At 36.9% G+C, this 17,400-nt stretch overlaps 1 protein-coding gene across 1 annotated transcript in view; it reads left to right on the forward strand.

Moving 5' to 3' along the window:
- Window positions 1-349: 349 nt before the first annotated feature.
- pcnt (pericentrin) overlaps window positions 350-17,400 on the forward strand; it is a 245,819-nt gene continuing 228,768 nt past the window's right edge. The window contains 3 exon segments of the mRNA XM_051931264.1: window positions 350-535; window positions 3,918-4,130; window positions 5,725-5,775. Coding sequence (XP_051787224.1) covers window positions 488-535; window positions 3,918-4,130; window positions 5,725-5,775 — 312 coding nt within the window. The 5' untranslated portion in view covers window positions 350-487.

Consider the following 17,400-nt stretch of genomic DNA (forward strand, 5'->3'; position numbering starts at 1 on the left):
CATGCATTGTTCTTTACAAAACAAGCAAATTTAGTCCCGCACTTTCAGGATTTTTCGCGGAGACTTTTTTTTTAAGAATTTGGGGCGGTCCTTACCAAGTGTTTAACTGATTTGTTACTGACATTGGCTCACTATCTTGTCATTTATTAAGTTCCCGCCCACTTTCAGTTATTCCGAACTGCACTCTCGTTGGTTGAATTGAGTGCAGTCAGCCCGCTGCATAGGCGGAGGCAGACACAGTGACCATTCAGTTTGAGAATACAGTGATCGGTCCTGTAATTGGCGAAGATAAACAGTCATCTGGTCCTCTATTGGCTCTAATTCGGCAAAATCGCTATAGGGGCGGGACGAATAAGGTAGGCGGCCATGTTGAAGTTGTTAGTGACAGTTAACTAGGAAGAGTTGAGCAGTGCTGCAGCAAGCATCTAAAAGCAGGGGTGGTATTAAATGTTTATTTTAATGGTAATTTTAATAGTTTTATCGCGTCATGGATAATGCAGAGAGAGAAAAGAAGCTGCAGGCCGGAAGAGCAAAGGTGGGAATCTTGTTGTTTTGTTAACTTTTTTTGGCACCAATACATCTGTTTTGGTTTAGAAGAGAAAGCCTTGGTTTTACCTTTTGTTTTGTAAGGAAGCAGGGGCATCGCATTTCTGAATTTAGACTTCTCCTGAGAGTTAGACTGATGCTTGTTTTCATTTGGTTGCCGAGGAAGTAGTCCCAAGTGTTTTGTTTTCAAAAAAGGGTTTCTACTGATCAGTTAAAGATGACCTGAAGATTTAAGGGTGCATTGAGTAAAAGCTGTACAGTGGATGGAACTCCTACTTTTTCTGTTTGAGTCACAGTTCACAACCTTGTTCTAATAAATCAGCTGAAAGAAAGCCGGCTTCATCCAGCTTCTAAATACTTCCAAGTGTAGACGATTTAATGGTTTCTTCAGTCTGTGATCTTTTAATATGTTCCATTACCAGTTAGAATTAAAAACATACACTATTTTCAATCAATACTATTTTGCACTTGTGTTATGATCAGCCGTCAATTGCCAAAAACATGTTGGCCTATTTGTCGCTTTCATCTCCTCAGATTTTAATGGTTTTACGTACTCTTAAGTTTCTCTTTATAAAAATATGGAAAGATGACATGCCATCACTTAAGGCCACTGTGCTTTTATTGCCATATTCTTTTTTCCATTGCCGTTCTACTGTTCTTTAAGCCTTCTTTAAGGACCAATTGAAATTCTTCTTGGGATCGCAGAACTTAACCCAAAAGCATCAGGTTCAAGGCAGGAAACAGCTTTCCTTGGAGAGAAATCTACCCAGTTAACCCATCGCATGCACACATACTCAACGCACACAGTGTGAAATGCAGTTTAACCCTATCAGTTTGTCTTTTGTGAAAAATCCAGCAATACACGGGGACACATGAAAACTCCACCTGGACAACATCTGCGCAATAGAGGTTGGAGAAAGTAATTTTATGAAATAGACTTAGCCAGTTGTAAACTTGTGAATGCTGATATTGCTGTCATGTAAAACCCAAAACACTGTAAGGATAGGTGCAATTTATTTGCCACCCAGTATGACCATACATCTGGGAAGTAGTCCTTTTCTGTTTTAATTGTCCAGCACCATAAATAACCACCCTACACTAAGATCGTGTATTTTTTTTTTTTATGCCGGCAGCATTTAAAACGATATTAAAATCGCTCGATTTGACTTACTCTTCACAAGCATTATTGATCTAGGTCTTTTTAAACATACAGTCTCATTGAATTAGTGCTCAAACTCGTGCAGTGAGTTAAAACATTTTGATGAAGAATTTTGCTTTGAAGTGTTCATCTATCCAAATAATGTGCAAGTTTAATAATTCTTGTAATCATTAAAGGAAAACTGCACCTGTCTCGGCCCATCTGAACTGAGTCACAGGTTCTTGTCGGAAGAATTTATGATTTAAATATCCAGTTTTCAGTCCTGCGGTACTAGTGTTTCAGACTGTATCCCACCTTCCTGCAATTTTGTTTGTAAAAGTTTAATTCTTTAGGATATTTATGGGATTGGTTCAGACTGACTTGTTTAGATCAGATTAATTCCTCAGCAGGCAAATTGTCATCCAGTGTAGAAAGAAGTTTATTATCTGTGGGATATGTCTTGCTGGGATTAAGATGTGTCCTGTGCTAATATACAGGGTTACAACTTGACTTTATTATTTGTGAAGGGGTGAAATCTAGTTCAAATGCTTTAATAATTTTATGGTACGAGTCTATTACAGTTATGCTCTGTAGTTCATATTTTCCCTGCTTATTATCAAACACATTAATTCACAATTGTGATTCTTTTGAAGAAGCTATGCACAAATTATATTGGTTGTATGCAGTAATGATTTTGTTAAAATTACATGCTCAAATTGATGTGTTTTTTTTTTTTTTTTTTGGACCGTTCACTTATTTTGTAGTCACATGTTATAGTATTTCCCAGTTGTAAACTTTTTGTATATATTCTGCTAGTTTCACGTTTCCATAGATTTTTGTTTTTGTGTGACCTCTTTGGACTTGAATGAAGTTCTGTTTTAGTTACTCAACAATGCAGTTTGATCTTCAGCATTGATAGAAAGGGGTTTCAAATCTTTATGTGTTGAACACAATTTTTAAACATTTACATTTGGAGAAGTCATTAACTTAGAGGTTCACATATTTTTGCACAACCTAAACTGTTGGTGGTAGTAGTAGTAGTAGTAGTATTGTCACTTGCACAGCCAGCCAGAGATGTTTTCTTGTTCTTTCCTGACCTGCTCTTTTTATTTGGTTTATTTTTCTGGGTGGGTTATCTTTTAATGGAGAAGTTAGGTACTTTTTAATAAAAAATGGTATTAATAGTCGTATTTATTCTTTAATTTGCATATTTCTCTTTATTTAACAGTTTTACTTTATAAATTAAATTTTTGTTACAGATTTTGTCAAAAATTAGGTATTGCAATTGGTTCAGATTCTACATATTTTTTTAGTTAATTTTTGTGTAAAAATAAATAATTTTTCATAATATGCATCTGCATTTTTACCTTCTTCAAATTATATTTTATGTAAATGTTGAGCAGCACTGATTTCTTATTTATGGTGGCATCCTTCCTTGTACCAATTGCTACTCTTCCTCCTTGTGACTCTGTAATGTTTAAATGGGTTGCAAAAGAAACTGATGCATGTATTTATTTATTTATTTTTTTTTTTTTTAGAGATTTCATGTTCTCAATCCTGTAAAGTTTAACAATCTTTATTTTTTTATGGAAAGTTTCACTAGAAAAATTCACACACACAATTTACAAAGGAAATAAGAATAATAATCACTCTACATAAGTTAAAGAAACTTAGAACTGAGAAGTAAAATATTCTTAGACCACATCTTAAAAGTGTGTTACAGTATTCACAGACTGGCTTTTTTTATTTATTTCTTCTTTAGGTGGCAGTAAAATCACTTTGCCTTTGCTAGCTTTTCAGTTGCAACTTATTTTGTGGGGTTGTAAAATCTATAAATAGGATATTTAAAATAAAACATCTGCAAATAAAGTGTTTTTGAATAAAAATAATGTTTTTTGAGTTCAAATAAAGTATTAAGTAAAATACTATTTTTATTAAAAGTTCATCTAAGTTGAATGTTCTATTTAAATAGTTCATGCCTACTTCAAGCATAATACAGAGGGATATTAAATGTAAATTTTATTCAGAAGTCAATTTATTGGGTGTTTAGTGTTTTACATTGTGGTTTTGTGGCATATAGTTTATAAAAATTTTATTACTTTTTTTTCTTTTTGCCTCTTATTCACCCACTTTGTTGTTGTATCAGTTATCCTGCTGCTTTTGACATTTTAAATAAAATTTCATGTTATAACATCCTTACTTACCTTCATCTTTCCTTCATACTTCTTTGCAGCTTGCTCATTTCAGACAGAGAAGTTCAAAAGCAGAAAGCTCTAATATTCCAAAAAAGACAACAAAGCGGAAGGTTAAAGCTGTCCACACGCAAGAATTTCAAGAACAATTCTGTTCATCATCCACAGTTTGCAATCAAGATGAGTGCCTTCAACCACTAAATTTATGTCAAGATACAGAAAATACATGTTTACAAGACAGTTCCACTATTGAAGTAAGTTGAAATATTGCCATTATTTTTTTTATTCAAAGAGAAAGCTGTGTCCTTTGGAAAATGTTGGCATTTTAAATAGTCCAGCTGTTGTAAATGAGAAAATAAGATGTGACATAATATTGGTTCCATTTTCAGAAACAATATATTGAAAAACATAATTGTGGTTACTTTTTTAGTTTTAGGGGTGTCTTCCTGGACCTTTTTTTTTTTTTATCGTATTGTAGCAATAACAACATTATGTCATGTAAGGCATTCATTTTTCAAGCCATTGAGCTGGTGGGGAGAAAAACAAATTAGTGTTTCGTGATTTGAAGTTGGGCTGTCAGATCGACTATCACTCTTTGAAAGTAATCTGGGCCTATATTAAAAACTTTTTTGTTGAAGACAAAACTGTCACTCGATTGCAAAAGAGTGATCTTTTATATTACCTGGCACTAATTTTGGCATTGTGTTACTCCAGACACACTATGCTGCAATACTTCTGTATTTTGCATCACTTCCATGATCAGTGTTTTTATAATCATTTATTTGTATTCTTATGTATAGCTGGCTTGACAGACAATTCCTAAACAAAGGCATAATGAAAAATAAGTATTAAGATTACATGTGTTGTATTTATGTTGAATCTGTAAGGGTAGAGGGTGGTGTGGGGAGACAATAATCCCATTTAGTTTAATCTTGTACAGTATGTTATTCTTTAACCTCTGTACTAGCAGTGGGCTCGATCGACACCCCTCTCGACATATGTATCTAATCGAGCTTTTACCTTCCACAAACCTGTTAGCAGATTTTGTATCTTGATATTAATGAAAGTGTTAGCTAAATAATAAATATAGTGAAATGGAAATACAATGCAACATTTAGCAAAGTTTTGCAGGAGTGTGCCACACCATATTATGTAGTGACTGGGGAAAAAAGAAAACTAAACTTAAAGATGTTATGTCTCCGTCTCTCCCTGCCGTAAATAGTTTAATATAAATAGTATATGTTAGAATACCATGGTATTGCTGGTTTCTAGTGTGGTGCTGGATGATTCTCATTCAACCATGTTATTATTATTATTATTATTATTATTTAATTTAATTTAATTTATTTATTTATTTTCTTGTTCTTACCAATCCTTTCATTTCCTTCTAGTTCACATATCATAAGAATCACCCACTCTGTTTTCTTGTTTTGTTACTAATATATGTAAAACTTTGACTAAGGCAGCTCTTTTCTAACATGAATTGAGTGATATTCTTACAAAAGGTAAAATTAGCTGTCTAGCACAAGTGTGATTGTGTGTACTCTGTAAAGATGTGTGCAGATGTTTTTAAACTGGCGTACAGCTACTTTGTGCAGGTGCGCATAGCTTCATCTAAGGTGGTCTGTCCTAGTTGTAAATTAAACAAACAAAAAAATAAATTACTGGTTTAAAGTGCAAGTGTTTCTGAATTGGCCATGAAGAGTATATGTAGTTGGTTCTAAAGGTGTGACTTGTGGTGGACTGGCATTGCATAATTATTGAATACAATGTGTGACTTTGATTTGGATCCTTTAACTTAAATCAATGAAGTTGCCTAAATAAAACTGCTTTCTTTTCTCTTGGCAGGCTGGTGATAAAGATGAATCAGTAATGGAAGGCACAGTTGTTCAGGTTCCTGTATGTTTTCACACATTTTTGTATTAATATAAATTACACATTTTTTTCGTGTTATTACTGTAAAATACATATTCATGTATTATAAAGTGTTCTGTTTTTGCTAATTTTATAACTGGCTTATTGTTGAAATAATTTGGGTTGATGATAAATTCAAAATGTATCATATAAGTAATGGAGTTACTGTATTGTATTATATTATTATAAACACCACAATAATATCAAAAAGCCATTTTATTTTAAGTTTTGATTATAAGCTACAGAAGAGTGAAGGGATTTAGACAACCTGTATTCTCAGACCTGTTTTCTCTTGCTGGGAGAAAAAAAGTTCTACTGTAAATCGGTGATATAGACTAGGGTTGTCAGATCGAAAGTCACTATTTGGATATAATTTGAATTTATTGTAAAGTCTTATTTGAAGGAAAAAAATACCATTTGATTGTAAAAGAATGGTTGTGTGTTTTACCCTCACTAATGTTACTCCAGACACACTATGGTTAAAAGCTGCAGTATTTTACAGATGTGTTTTTGCACTTCACTTTCACGGTCAGCCATTCTGTAATTTTTCAGTGGCTAGCTTGTTATCTTCATTACTAAAACCTATAGACATAACATTTCAGAATGTAGTGTTTTTTTTTTTTTTCCCAGTTTTTCTATATCAATTTTCTGGTGCCCTAAGAGTATAACTTTTGCATCTGACTCTGTCTTAAACTTCAGATCCCTGGCTGTTTTTTAATGCTAAGACCTTCTGATTAAAGCAAATTGAAAATAATTGTCATTCTGATATTGGTTTTAGTACAATACGTTACAATTTGCACTTTAAAGAGCCAACATGCCATGTCACACAATTAGTCTCCATCTTACATTGCTGCTTGGTTTACACAGTGTAATTAAAAAAAAAAAAAAAAAAAAAATAGGCCAACTTCATCCAGCAGCCATGAAAAGGAGCTTAAATCACATGTGCTAGCACTGTGCTCCTCTACAGTTATATTACTAGGGGACTTCGCTCGCCAACCCCTGTGTTTGGTTTACCGGATATACAATACAATTTATTTTTTGTATAGCCCAAAATCACACAAGAAGTGCTGCAATGGGCTTTAACAGGCCCTGCCTCTTGACAGCCCCCCATCCTTGACCCTCTAAGAAGACCAGAAAAAACTCCCAAAAAAAAAACCCTTGTAGGGAAAAAATGGAAGAAATCTATGGAAAGGCAGTTCAAAGAGAGACCCCTTTCCAGGTAGGTTGGGCATGCAGTGGGTGTCCAAAAGAAGGGGGTCAATACAATACAATACAGTACAATACATAGAACAGAATAAATCCTCAATACAGTATAAAAATAAAAATTCTAGAAGTACGGAGTAGAATTTCACATTAGATGATATCACATAATATGATTTGGATTTGTTTTAAGTCCTGGAGACCTCATTCATCAAGCTGCCTCCCCCATTTTGCCATTCCACATCTGAAATAGCGCTAATCCGATGAAAGGACCCCTCATTCCCACGTCCCCATTCATCAGGGATGACTTTACCTTAGGCAGCCAATCTACAATTTAAAGAGATTGTTATTTTCTTGTGAATTGTTACATATGCATTATTTTCACTTTTACTTTAAAAACTTTTGTAAAAACAATACTTGTTTCTTTATTTCCTGCCTCGCGCGTGGTTACATCACTTTCTTCCCAGACACATAATACTGCTCGTGTTGTGAAGGGTGTTGCGGCTGAACGTACGCTAAGGATATGCCTTTGGATCATTTGCTGTCTTTTTGCTGCTTGCTAGCTGCCTCTTCTGCCTGTCGCATGTCGTTATTTTAAGAGCTCGGAGCACCTGATGCTTGCCTGACAAAAGCAATCCAACAACTGCTAGCTTAGAGGTCTGTTGACTTGTTTTAAATGATGGCTCACTGCCTGGTCTCACGCGACGTTGTAAAAGCAATACCTGTCTTTTATTTCTGGCCGTGGGCATGGTTGAATTCTTTCTTGCAGGATGTATAACGCTGCTCGCGTTTGGTTGGGGTAGCTGCTGTCGCGCTGCCCTTCGATCTTTTTAAAGCCTGTACAGCCGCTGTCCTTTTTGCTACGGCCATGGGACAATCTCTTGGCACCAAGTCTCATGTTTACGGTCCCCGCGAGACGCACCGTGACAAGTCTCCTTGGTCTCGTGGGTCTTTAAAATGTCTTTCGAGATTATCACGCATCGTAGCCTTGCATTTGCTTTCCATTCCAGGATTTTCTTTTTTATATAGAGAGATGTTTTTTATGTTTTCTATGTTTCTGTATGAAGTGCTTATGACAATATTGGATGCGTCCCGTTTGTAGTTTGTACTTTGGCTGGTGTCCGGCACAGCAAACATATTGTGATATGTACAGTTGTGTAACATTTTCCTGAAATACCACTAAGATTTATTTTTTAAAGACTAGGGGGCTCTGCCCCCTGCTCACTTTGCTCACCCACCTCCGGGTTTGGTTTACCGGATATGCAATTTAAAGAGATTGTTAGTTTCATGGGAATTGTTACATATGCATTATTTTCACTTTTATTTTAAAGCTTTTGTAAAAACAATACTTTATTTCCAGCCCCGGGCGTAGTTACATCTCTTTCTCGCAGGACTTATAACGCTGCTCGCGTTGTGAAAGGGGTGCGGCTGAACGCACGCTAAGGAGACGCCTTCGGATCATCTGCTGTCTTTCTGCTACTGGCGAGCTGCCTGTTCTGCTCGTCTCGCTGCCTGATCATTTCAAAGCCTGTACAGCAGCTGTCCTTTTGCCACTTCGCAACTCTGTCGCTCGCATTGTGAAGGGTGGGGGGCTGCCGAGGGTTAGGTTGGCTGAACGTACGCTAAGGAGAAGCAGTGTGATCATCTGCAGGCTTTTTGCTGCTGGCGAGCTGCGTGTTTTGCTTGTCTCTTGTTGTTTTAAGAGCTGGGAGCACATAAAGCGGGTCTGCCAACAGCAATCCAACAACTGCTAGGTTAGATGTCAGTGGACTTGTTTTAAATGATGTCTCACTGCCTTGTCTTGCGTGATGTTGTAAAAACAATACTTGTGCTTTATTTCTGGCCCCGCGCGTAGTTAAATCTCTTTCTCAGGACGTATAATGCTGCTCGCGTTGTCAAGGGGGGGTGAATGCATGCTAAGGAGGTGCCATAGGATCATCTGCTGTCTTTCTGCTGCTGTCGCGCTGCTATCAGTTTTCCGCGCTGTACTCCGCCCTCCCTCAATCGGACCTAACAGTCACTTAAAACAAAAAAGGCTTCAACCTGCCTGGGACGCTACAATACTTTCGAATTTTACTGCTTTCATATTCTTTACCTTTCTCTGCATGTGTATCACGCCATCGTTTGTTTGAGCCTTTCGAATTCCACTGCCTTCATAATCTCTTATCTGCCTTTTTTTCTCTCCTACGCTTTTGGGTCTTGTTTCTCCGCGCTGCTCTTTCTTCTTTGCTTAACTTATTGTCCTTATACGCTTTATATGTGCTGAGAGCACAGGATCTGTGTGTGCTACATGCCTTTACATGACTGAGTGTTCCGTGCTCTTATTTGATATTGTTTGCATCTCGCGGGTCTTTTAAGTGTCTTCGGAGAACTTCTGAGAAGATCACATCTCGTCGACCTGCTTTTCCTTTCCAGGATTTTTTTTTATAATAGAGAGAAATAAAAACAAAAGTATAGCCGTGTCTTTTCCAGTTTCCCAAAACTGAGCAGCTACTGAGTTGGTAAGGCAGGATCCATCATGAGTCAGACTCGTACAAAAATAAAGTTAAAAAGGGTTTAGTGAAAATTCAAAATAAAACGGTTCACACAAAAATAGAGAAAAAAGTTATAACACACAGGATAAAAGGCAAAAAAGGAAAAATGTTTCTTCAACAATCTTAGCTTTTCCTTGTTAAACTTCAGTTACTTTCTTTACTTAAAAATTTTATTATATCTTTGTGCTTTTCTTAATACATTCAATACGTTTTATATGTCATGGTTTGAAACTGTACAGATCATAAACTAGGACTAATCTGTAGTCGGATGGGCAAGAAATAATTAGAATATTCCATTTTAATTTAGCTTGTGGGGTTTATAATAGACTATACAGTAATATATAGGCAAACATTTTAGCATAAGTAAGAAAATACTTCTGTCAATTTATCATAGCTTAAATAACTAACAAATGGCTCTTATACATCTAGCCCCTAATTGTTTATACTAAGGGCAAAATCATTTGCTACAGCACTACTTAAGTAAGAGCCTTAACTTATTCATGAACACTTTAAATGAATGCTATCAGTCCAAAAAGTTGACTCTTGTGGGGGAATTTGCCATTCATGTTTTAGCATCTTATCTACAGTATTTTGACTTCTACCACAGCTGCTGTTAATTCCAATCTTGGAATAACGACAGGTTTCAATGGTGACAATCCTGACTTCCCCATTAAAAAAGGAACAATGTCTCTTATGTTCTTTGTTAGTTAGGAGAAGGTAAGAAACAGTGCCATATTCATCTTTAGAACTGTCTCCATAATGTTTAATTTGTGCAGACTTTATGTGCCCAACCCTGCTGGTTTAATGCACCTTCTTACATTGTAATCGACAAGTAGCTGTAAATCATCTCCATTTTCTGCATTGCTGAACATACTTAACTTTCACTTCTTCATCCCATCCATGCTTCTTTTTACACAGGTCCATTAAGGTTTGTCGGGCAATATTAACTGGTGCTAAAATTCCAAGTGAGTCATATACTCAACTGACAGAATACCATGTCTTGTAGCTGGCTTATCCTAAAATTTTACCTTAGTCTTGAAACTGTCTGTTTGTGTGCACCATTGAATGCCTAGGTCTCTCCAATTGGTAACAAATCATGGCTTAAGTCTAAGTCCTTTTGTTCAATAGTTCTGTCTTCTTCAGCTATGGACAATAAGTCTTTTCTCCTGTTACTAACCCATTGGGTCAAGTGAAACCCTTCTTTGAAACACAAAACTTGAAGATCTCTTGCCAGTTTTATGGCTTGTTCTTCTGTAGCTACTGACTTTAGACAGTCATCCACGTAGAAATTGTGAAACACGGCATTAAACACTTGTTTCTTGCATTCTCAGCTGTTCTTTGTACAGCATAAAAACACAACTGGGTGAAGAAGTAGTACCAACAAGATATACTGTCATTTTGTATTCCTTTAGTCCGTCATTGAGATTAGCTTCTGGCCACCACAAGAAATGAAGCAGATCAGTATCTTCATCTGGAACCTTTACTTGGTAAAACATTTAATATCTGCAGTTAGTGTAACTGGCTTCTGTCTGAATTTTATAAATGCTCCAATGAAAATATTACTTGGGTCAGGCCTTTTCAGTAACTGTTCATTCAGTGCAAACCGTTGGTACGTGGCTGTACAGTCAAAAACCACTCAAATTTTATTTTTCTTCGAATAATGTACTCCATGGTAAGGAATGTACTACGCTTTGTCTTGACTGAGTGATAACTGTTCTGTGGGTACTTTAATAGCATATCCATTATCTAAGATGTCCTTCATTATTTTTTTCTAATCCTCATGGAACATTAGGCTGTTTTTCAGTTTTCTCTTGGTGCCAATAGCATGCTATTCTTCAATGGAATGATTGTTTGGCATTGTAAATGTCTTATGTTTAAAAGGCAGATACAGTGCATCTGGAAAGTATTCACAGCACATCACTTTTTCCACATTTTGTTATGTTACAGCCTTATTCCAAAATGAATTAAATTCATTTTTTTCCTCAGAATTCTACACACAACACCCCATAATGACAACGTGAAAAAAGTTTACTTGAGATTTTACCAAATTTATTAAAAATAAAAAAACAGAGAAATCACATGTACATAAGTATTCACAGCCTTTGCCATGAAGCTCAAAATTGAGCTCAGGTGCATCCTGTTTCCCCTGATCATCCTTGAGATATTTCTGCAGCTTAATTGGAGTCCACCTGTGGTAAATTCAGTTGATTGGACATGATTTGGAAAGGCACACACCTGTCTATATAAGGTTCCACAGCTGACAGTTCATGTCAGAGCACAAACCAAGCATGAAGTCAAAGGAATTGTCTAGACCTCCGAGACAGGATTGTCTCGAGGCACAAATCTAGGGAAGGTTACAGAAAATTTTCTGCTGCTTTGAAGGTCCCAGTGAGCACAGTGGCCTCCATCATCCGTAAGTGGAAGAAGTTCGAAACCACCAGCACTCTTCCTAGAGCTGGCCGGCCATCTAAACTGAGCGATCGGGGGAGAAGGGCCTTAGTCAGGGAGGTGACCAAGAACCCGATGGTCACTCTGTCAGAACTCCAGAGGTCCACTGTGGAGAGAGGAGAACCTTCCAGAAGGACAACCATCTCTGCAGCAATCCACCAATCAGGCCATGTATGGTAGAGTGGCCAGACGGAAGCCACTCCTTAGTAAAAGGCACCTGAAGGACTCTCGGACCATGAGAAAGAAAATTCTCTGGTCTTATGAGACAAAGATTGAACTCTTTGGTGTGAATGCCAGGCGTCACGTTTGGAGGAAACCAGGCACCGCTCATCACCAAGCCAATACCATCCCTACAGTGAAACATGGTGGTGGCAGCATCATGCTGTGGGGATGTTTTTCAGCGGCAGGAACTGGAAGACTAGTCAGGATAAAGCGAAAGATGACTGCAGCAATGTACAGAGACATCCTGGATGAAAACCTGCTCCGGAGTGCTCTTGACCTCAGACTGGTGCAACGGTTCATCTTTCAGCAGGACAACGACCCTAAGCACACAGCCAAGATATCAAAGGAATGGCTTCAGGGCAACTCTGTGAATGTCCTTGAGTGGCCCAGCCAGAGCCCAGACTTGAATCCCATTGAACATCTCTGGAGAGATCTTAAAATGGCTGTGCACTGACACTTCCCATCCAAACTGATGGAGCTTGAGAGGTGCTGCAAAGAGGAATGGGTGAAACTGGCCAAGGATAGGTGTGCCAAGCTTGTGGCATCATATTCAAAAAGACTTGAGGCTGTAATTGCTGCCAAAGGTGCATCGACAAAGTATTGAGCAAAGGCTGTGAATACTTATGTACTGTACATGTGATTTCTCAGTTTTTTTATTTTTAATAAATTTGCAAAAATCTCAAGTAAACTTTTTTTCACGTTGTCATTATGAAGTGTTGTGTGTAGAATTCTGAGGAAAAAAATCAATTTAATCCATTTTGGAATAAGGCTGTAACATAACAAAATGTGGAAAAAGTAATGTGCTGTGAATACTTTCCGGATGCACTGTACATGAAACCGTGTCTATCCACCATTTTCTCAAACTGTTGAGACTATGCGCATGAACTTAATGTCTTCTTGTGACATTTTCTCTTTCTCATTACAGCTGTGCTCTGGAAGGTCTGTATTGTATTGCTGGAGTATCGTTTGTTTTATTTTCCATTATTGACACTCGATTAACTGTATATCTTTGCAGTCTTTCATTATCTGTCCCCTTTAGTATACCATTGACAGTCCATCCAAAAGCTGTCTTCACAGCATAAGGACCTTCCTCTCTACTATGTATGACTTGCCATGGCTCCATGGCTTTAGGAATATTTGTACCTATTAACAAGCCCACGTCTGCTTTTAACTCTGGTAGATGCACATCTTTAAAGTAAGACGATCTTGCAATATTCACTTGCATTGGGATGTTCTCCCTTTTCACTCGGATAAAGTTCAACATATAAACCCTCTGGCAATGTCATAAATATATTTGCTTCAACTCCACAAACCTATAACTCTGAGAGAACAGAACATTTTACTAGTTTCTGTTTATTGACCTTATTCCTTTCCAGACTGCTGATATGAGCTTGAGGTCTTCTTCCAAGAAGATTTAACTGTTATTGAAGGTTTGTAGCTATACTGCCAGAGTCTATATGGGCATAGGTTTCTATACAAATTTCATTCATTTTAGACTTAACTTAAACTGCGACCACAGCTAGGACATACTGTTTACCGGCCCTGGTAGAAGTGCATGTGTGATTCCGTAGAAACATACAAGCAAGAAATATTCTTCTTTTCTGAATGGCTTTTTTTAAGTGGGTGTGGCTTTATTTTCAGTGCCCAGTTCTTTATTCATATGCAAGATGTCTGGATATGACTGAGAACATATTTGACAATTTTTTTCTACAGTCTTTTTGATATTTTTCTTAGGCTGTTGATCTTACTGCATACAACAAGGGTGTGAGATTCATTACAAAACAGACAGGATTTACTCAACGCACAAACAGCCATGTCTGCCTTTTTGACCGAGGTGTCTTGAGTCCCCTTTTTAGTAGCAAAACTGTTTCTTCTCGGGACACTTTTCAGTGTAGACTTCACTTTGTCAGTCTTTTCTTTTTCGTTCTTGGTTTTATGGCTTTGAAGCTCTACCGTGAACAGGATGCAAGGATCTTGTAGCCTCTCATCCTAGAAAGTCCACTAGGTCAGCAAGTCCTGCACTTCTGTCTTCATTTTCCTCCATATCACAAGCTGTATTTTCCAGCTTGTCTTGTGGCTGGTGGGGAAGTTTTGAAAGTATATTAGGAATGTTTGCACTGGTGTCAAATTCATATCCATTCTTCATGCTGAACATAACGTTTGTACAGTTAGAAAGAAAGGCAGCATAATCTCTCAGGCCTGTTCCTTCATCAGAGTTTACTTGTGGCCAGTTCATAGCTTTCTCTTGGTATGCATCGGCTCTCTGTAGCTGGTTTTCATTAAACCTCTCAAGCTTCTTCCTGGCCTTTTTCTAACCTTCCGCCTGTGGCAGGTATGTACTGCTTTTAACAATTTCATGTTTCTTTTTTTAGCAGTTGGTGTTTGTTCTTGTTTTGGCCACGGCTGCAGCCATTACCATAATAGTAAAGTATAAAAAAAACAAGTACAAATGTACATACCCAGAATCGCTAACCTAAGTTCGAGTATATCTGAATATTTGCTTAATTTTAATTAGAATATTGAAATCTTATTTTTTGGCTAATTTGTCAGCCTTAGTTTGGATGCATGAGACTACCATTTTTTAATTCTGAACAACTAAAGTACAGACTCACAAAGCCTGGCTGTCTAACAGATGTTTATCATCTTTGGTCCATGTAATGTTTTCCTAATCAAAAACAATTTGATGAAAAGTCGCATTTCTTCATCAATGATCATAAGTTGGGTGTTGCTAAAGATATCTGCTTGTAGTGTTCTAGACTGCTGTAGCCACTATCACTATTCACATATGCAGCATAAGCAATGTAGTGAAACTGTGCAGCAAGTCTATAAAGCAAACATGAGAAACCGTAGCATTAGCTGTACAACTACTGCGGCAGTAAGGGCAAAATTAACGAAAGTTAATTACATCTTCTCGTTGTTACTATGATATACTGCGCTATAGATAATGTAATAATTATCACATATGCAGAAGAGGACAAGCTGAACCATTCTAATACTGCTTCAATACCAGTTACTTGTGAAAAGAATTTTAATTACAGCTAGCATTATGACAAAAGTTAATCAAAAATAACTATCCAAAACTACATATAAAAGCAGTCCTGTGTTTTTAAGCAAAATTAGTTTTAGGATTGAAAAGGTAAGAAAGTGCAAAAACATTAGTCTGTTTACTGTACTAATCAGTCTGCAAGATCTAACAGGTGCTGATGCAGTGCTGAATTGTTTCATGAAATGTACAACTTGGAAACAAAAAATGTACTGGCGACATCAGTGTAGACCGGGCTTGCTACTGCTGAGAAAATAACCTAAAATTTTCAGCCACTTTTTGAATACATGTGATGGTTATAATGTTCAATCAGTGCTCCCAATTTTCTAGTGTTCAGCCTTAGGAAATGTACATAAACCTTTGGAAATAAGGACTTTACTCCATTACAAACAGATGTTTCCTTATGTATTTTACAGAAAGGGCATGAGAAGGATCTCATTAAAAATAAGATGCTCACCATTAACTGCTTTGTACAGTACTCTGGGCTCCTAACAGGTATCCAGAAGGTTGTGAAAATGCTCCTTCCTATTAAACCAAACACTGCAGAGAGTGAAGATGCTTTTTCAGGCCTAAACCTAATCTTTACTAATGTGAGGACATGCTTAATTTTCTAAGTGTGACAAATTTTAATACAGCTGTATGCATAGATCTTTTGCTGTGATAAGCTTTATGACATTGTAAAGGACATTTTGTACCTCAAAATAACCGTGAAAGTTACCCTGATGATGTTTTTGAAAGAGAAACTAAATAAACTAAGTATTTTTGTATACATTGGAGGAAAAACACACACATCAGTATGACATAATCCTTTAAAAATCATCTGTTTACTAAAATATTCTCTTCTGAGGTGCTGATTGTGTTTGTTGTGGTAGAAGAGTGATATGCATTAATGTACAAAAGAAATTTGCTTATAAAGCTGCATGTAATCCTCTACCCTCTATGTAAAGCTGGGCAACCAGAAAGTGTACCTGGACTACGGGGTTGGCAAAGCTGGTAGCCCACCAGACTCTCATATACATTTCGAGTTTGTCCATCCCAGTTTATGATACTAGAGATTAGTGGAACTGTGGTTTAGTGGGTAACAGTGCTGCCTCATTGATCCTGCATGCAGGGTTAAAATTCCACACCTGTTCAGAGTTTGCATATTCTTCTCATGTCTTTATAGGTCTACTCTAGATATTGTGGTTTATGTCCAATATTCCAAAATAATATACAGTTTAGGTTAATTGACAATTCCAGATTGGCTTCTGTGTGAGTGTGAATGTGTGTAGGAGTGAGTACTGAAATTAGCTGGCTCCATATTCTGGCTAGTTTCCTGTCTTGCACTCAGTGCTGCTGAGAAAGATTTTAGCCCTCTTGACCATGAGCTGAATTATGTATGATTGACAATGAGTTGAGATGAGAGATGTTTTTTGTACACTGTATGCTATGTTAAGTAGTAGTAAATTATCAATTCATTATTTAAAAAAAAATCTCTGAGTTCATTGGTTTGTACAGTGTACAGTCCTCTCCACAATTATTGGAACTTCTGGTAAAGATGAGTAAAAAAGGTTCAACAAAAACCTATGTTTTGGTGAATTACCTTTATCACGCACTGAAAAAAATGAGAGCATTCCAAATTTTAATTGAAGTAAATTTATTTTGAGAAAAAATAATTTGCATCAAGAAATAATTTTTAATAAAACTATATGTGTCATGATTATTATACTCCTGTATTTAATGCTTTGAACAACCTCCCTTTGCCAATAAAGCAGCACTGAAGTCTTCTCCTATAACACCTTCAAAGGTTGAAGAATATAGAGCAGGGAATCTGACACCATTCCTATTTACAGAATCTCTCCATATTATGCAGGGTCCTCATTTCTTTCTTGTTCACTCTCCTCTTCAGCTCTCCCCACAGGTTTTCAATGCGGTTAAGGTCCAGGGACTGAGAAGGCTATAGCAAGAGCTTGATTTTTTTTTGTGTTCTTTTTACCATTTTGTGTTGATTTGGGTGTATGTTTTGGATCATTGTCCTGCTGGATGATCCAACAGTGACCCAGTTTTAGTACCTTGGCAGTGGCAGTCTGATTTAAATTTAAAATCTCCTGGTATGTAACTGTGTCCATGATGCCATGTACCCTAACAAGGTTCCCAGGGCCTTTAGAGAAAAAAGCAGTCCCA

This window comes from Erpetoichthys calabaricus, chromosome 8, assembly GCF_900747795.2.
Source record: "Erpetoichthys calabaricus chromosome 8, fErpCal1.3, whole genome shotgun sequence".
Taxonomy (NCBI): Eukaryota; Metazoa; Chordata; class Cladistia; order Polypteriformes; family Polypteridae; genus Erpetoichthys; species Erpetoichthys calabaricus.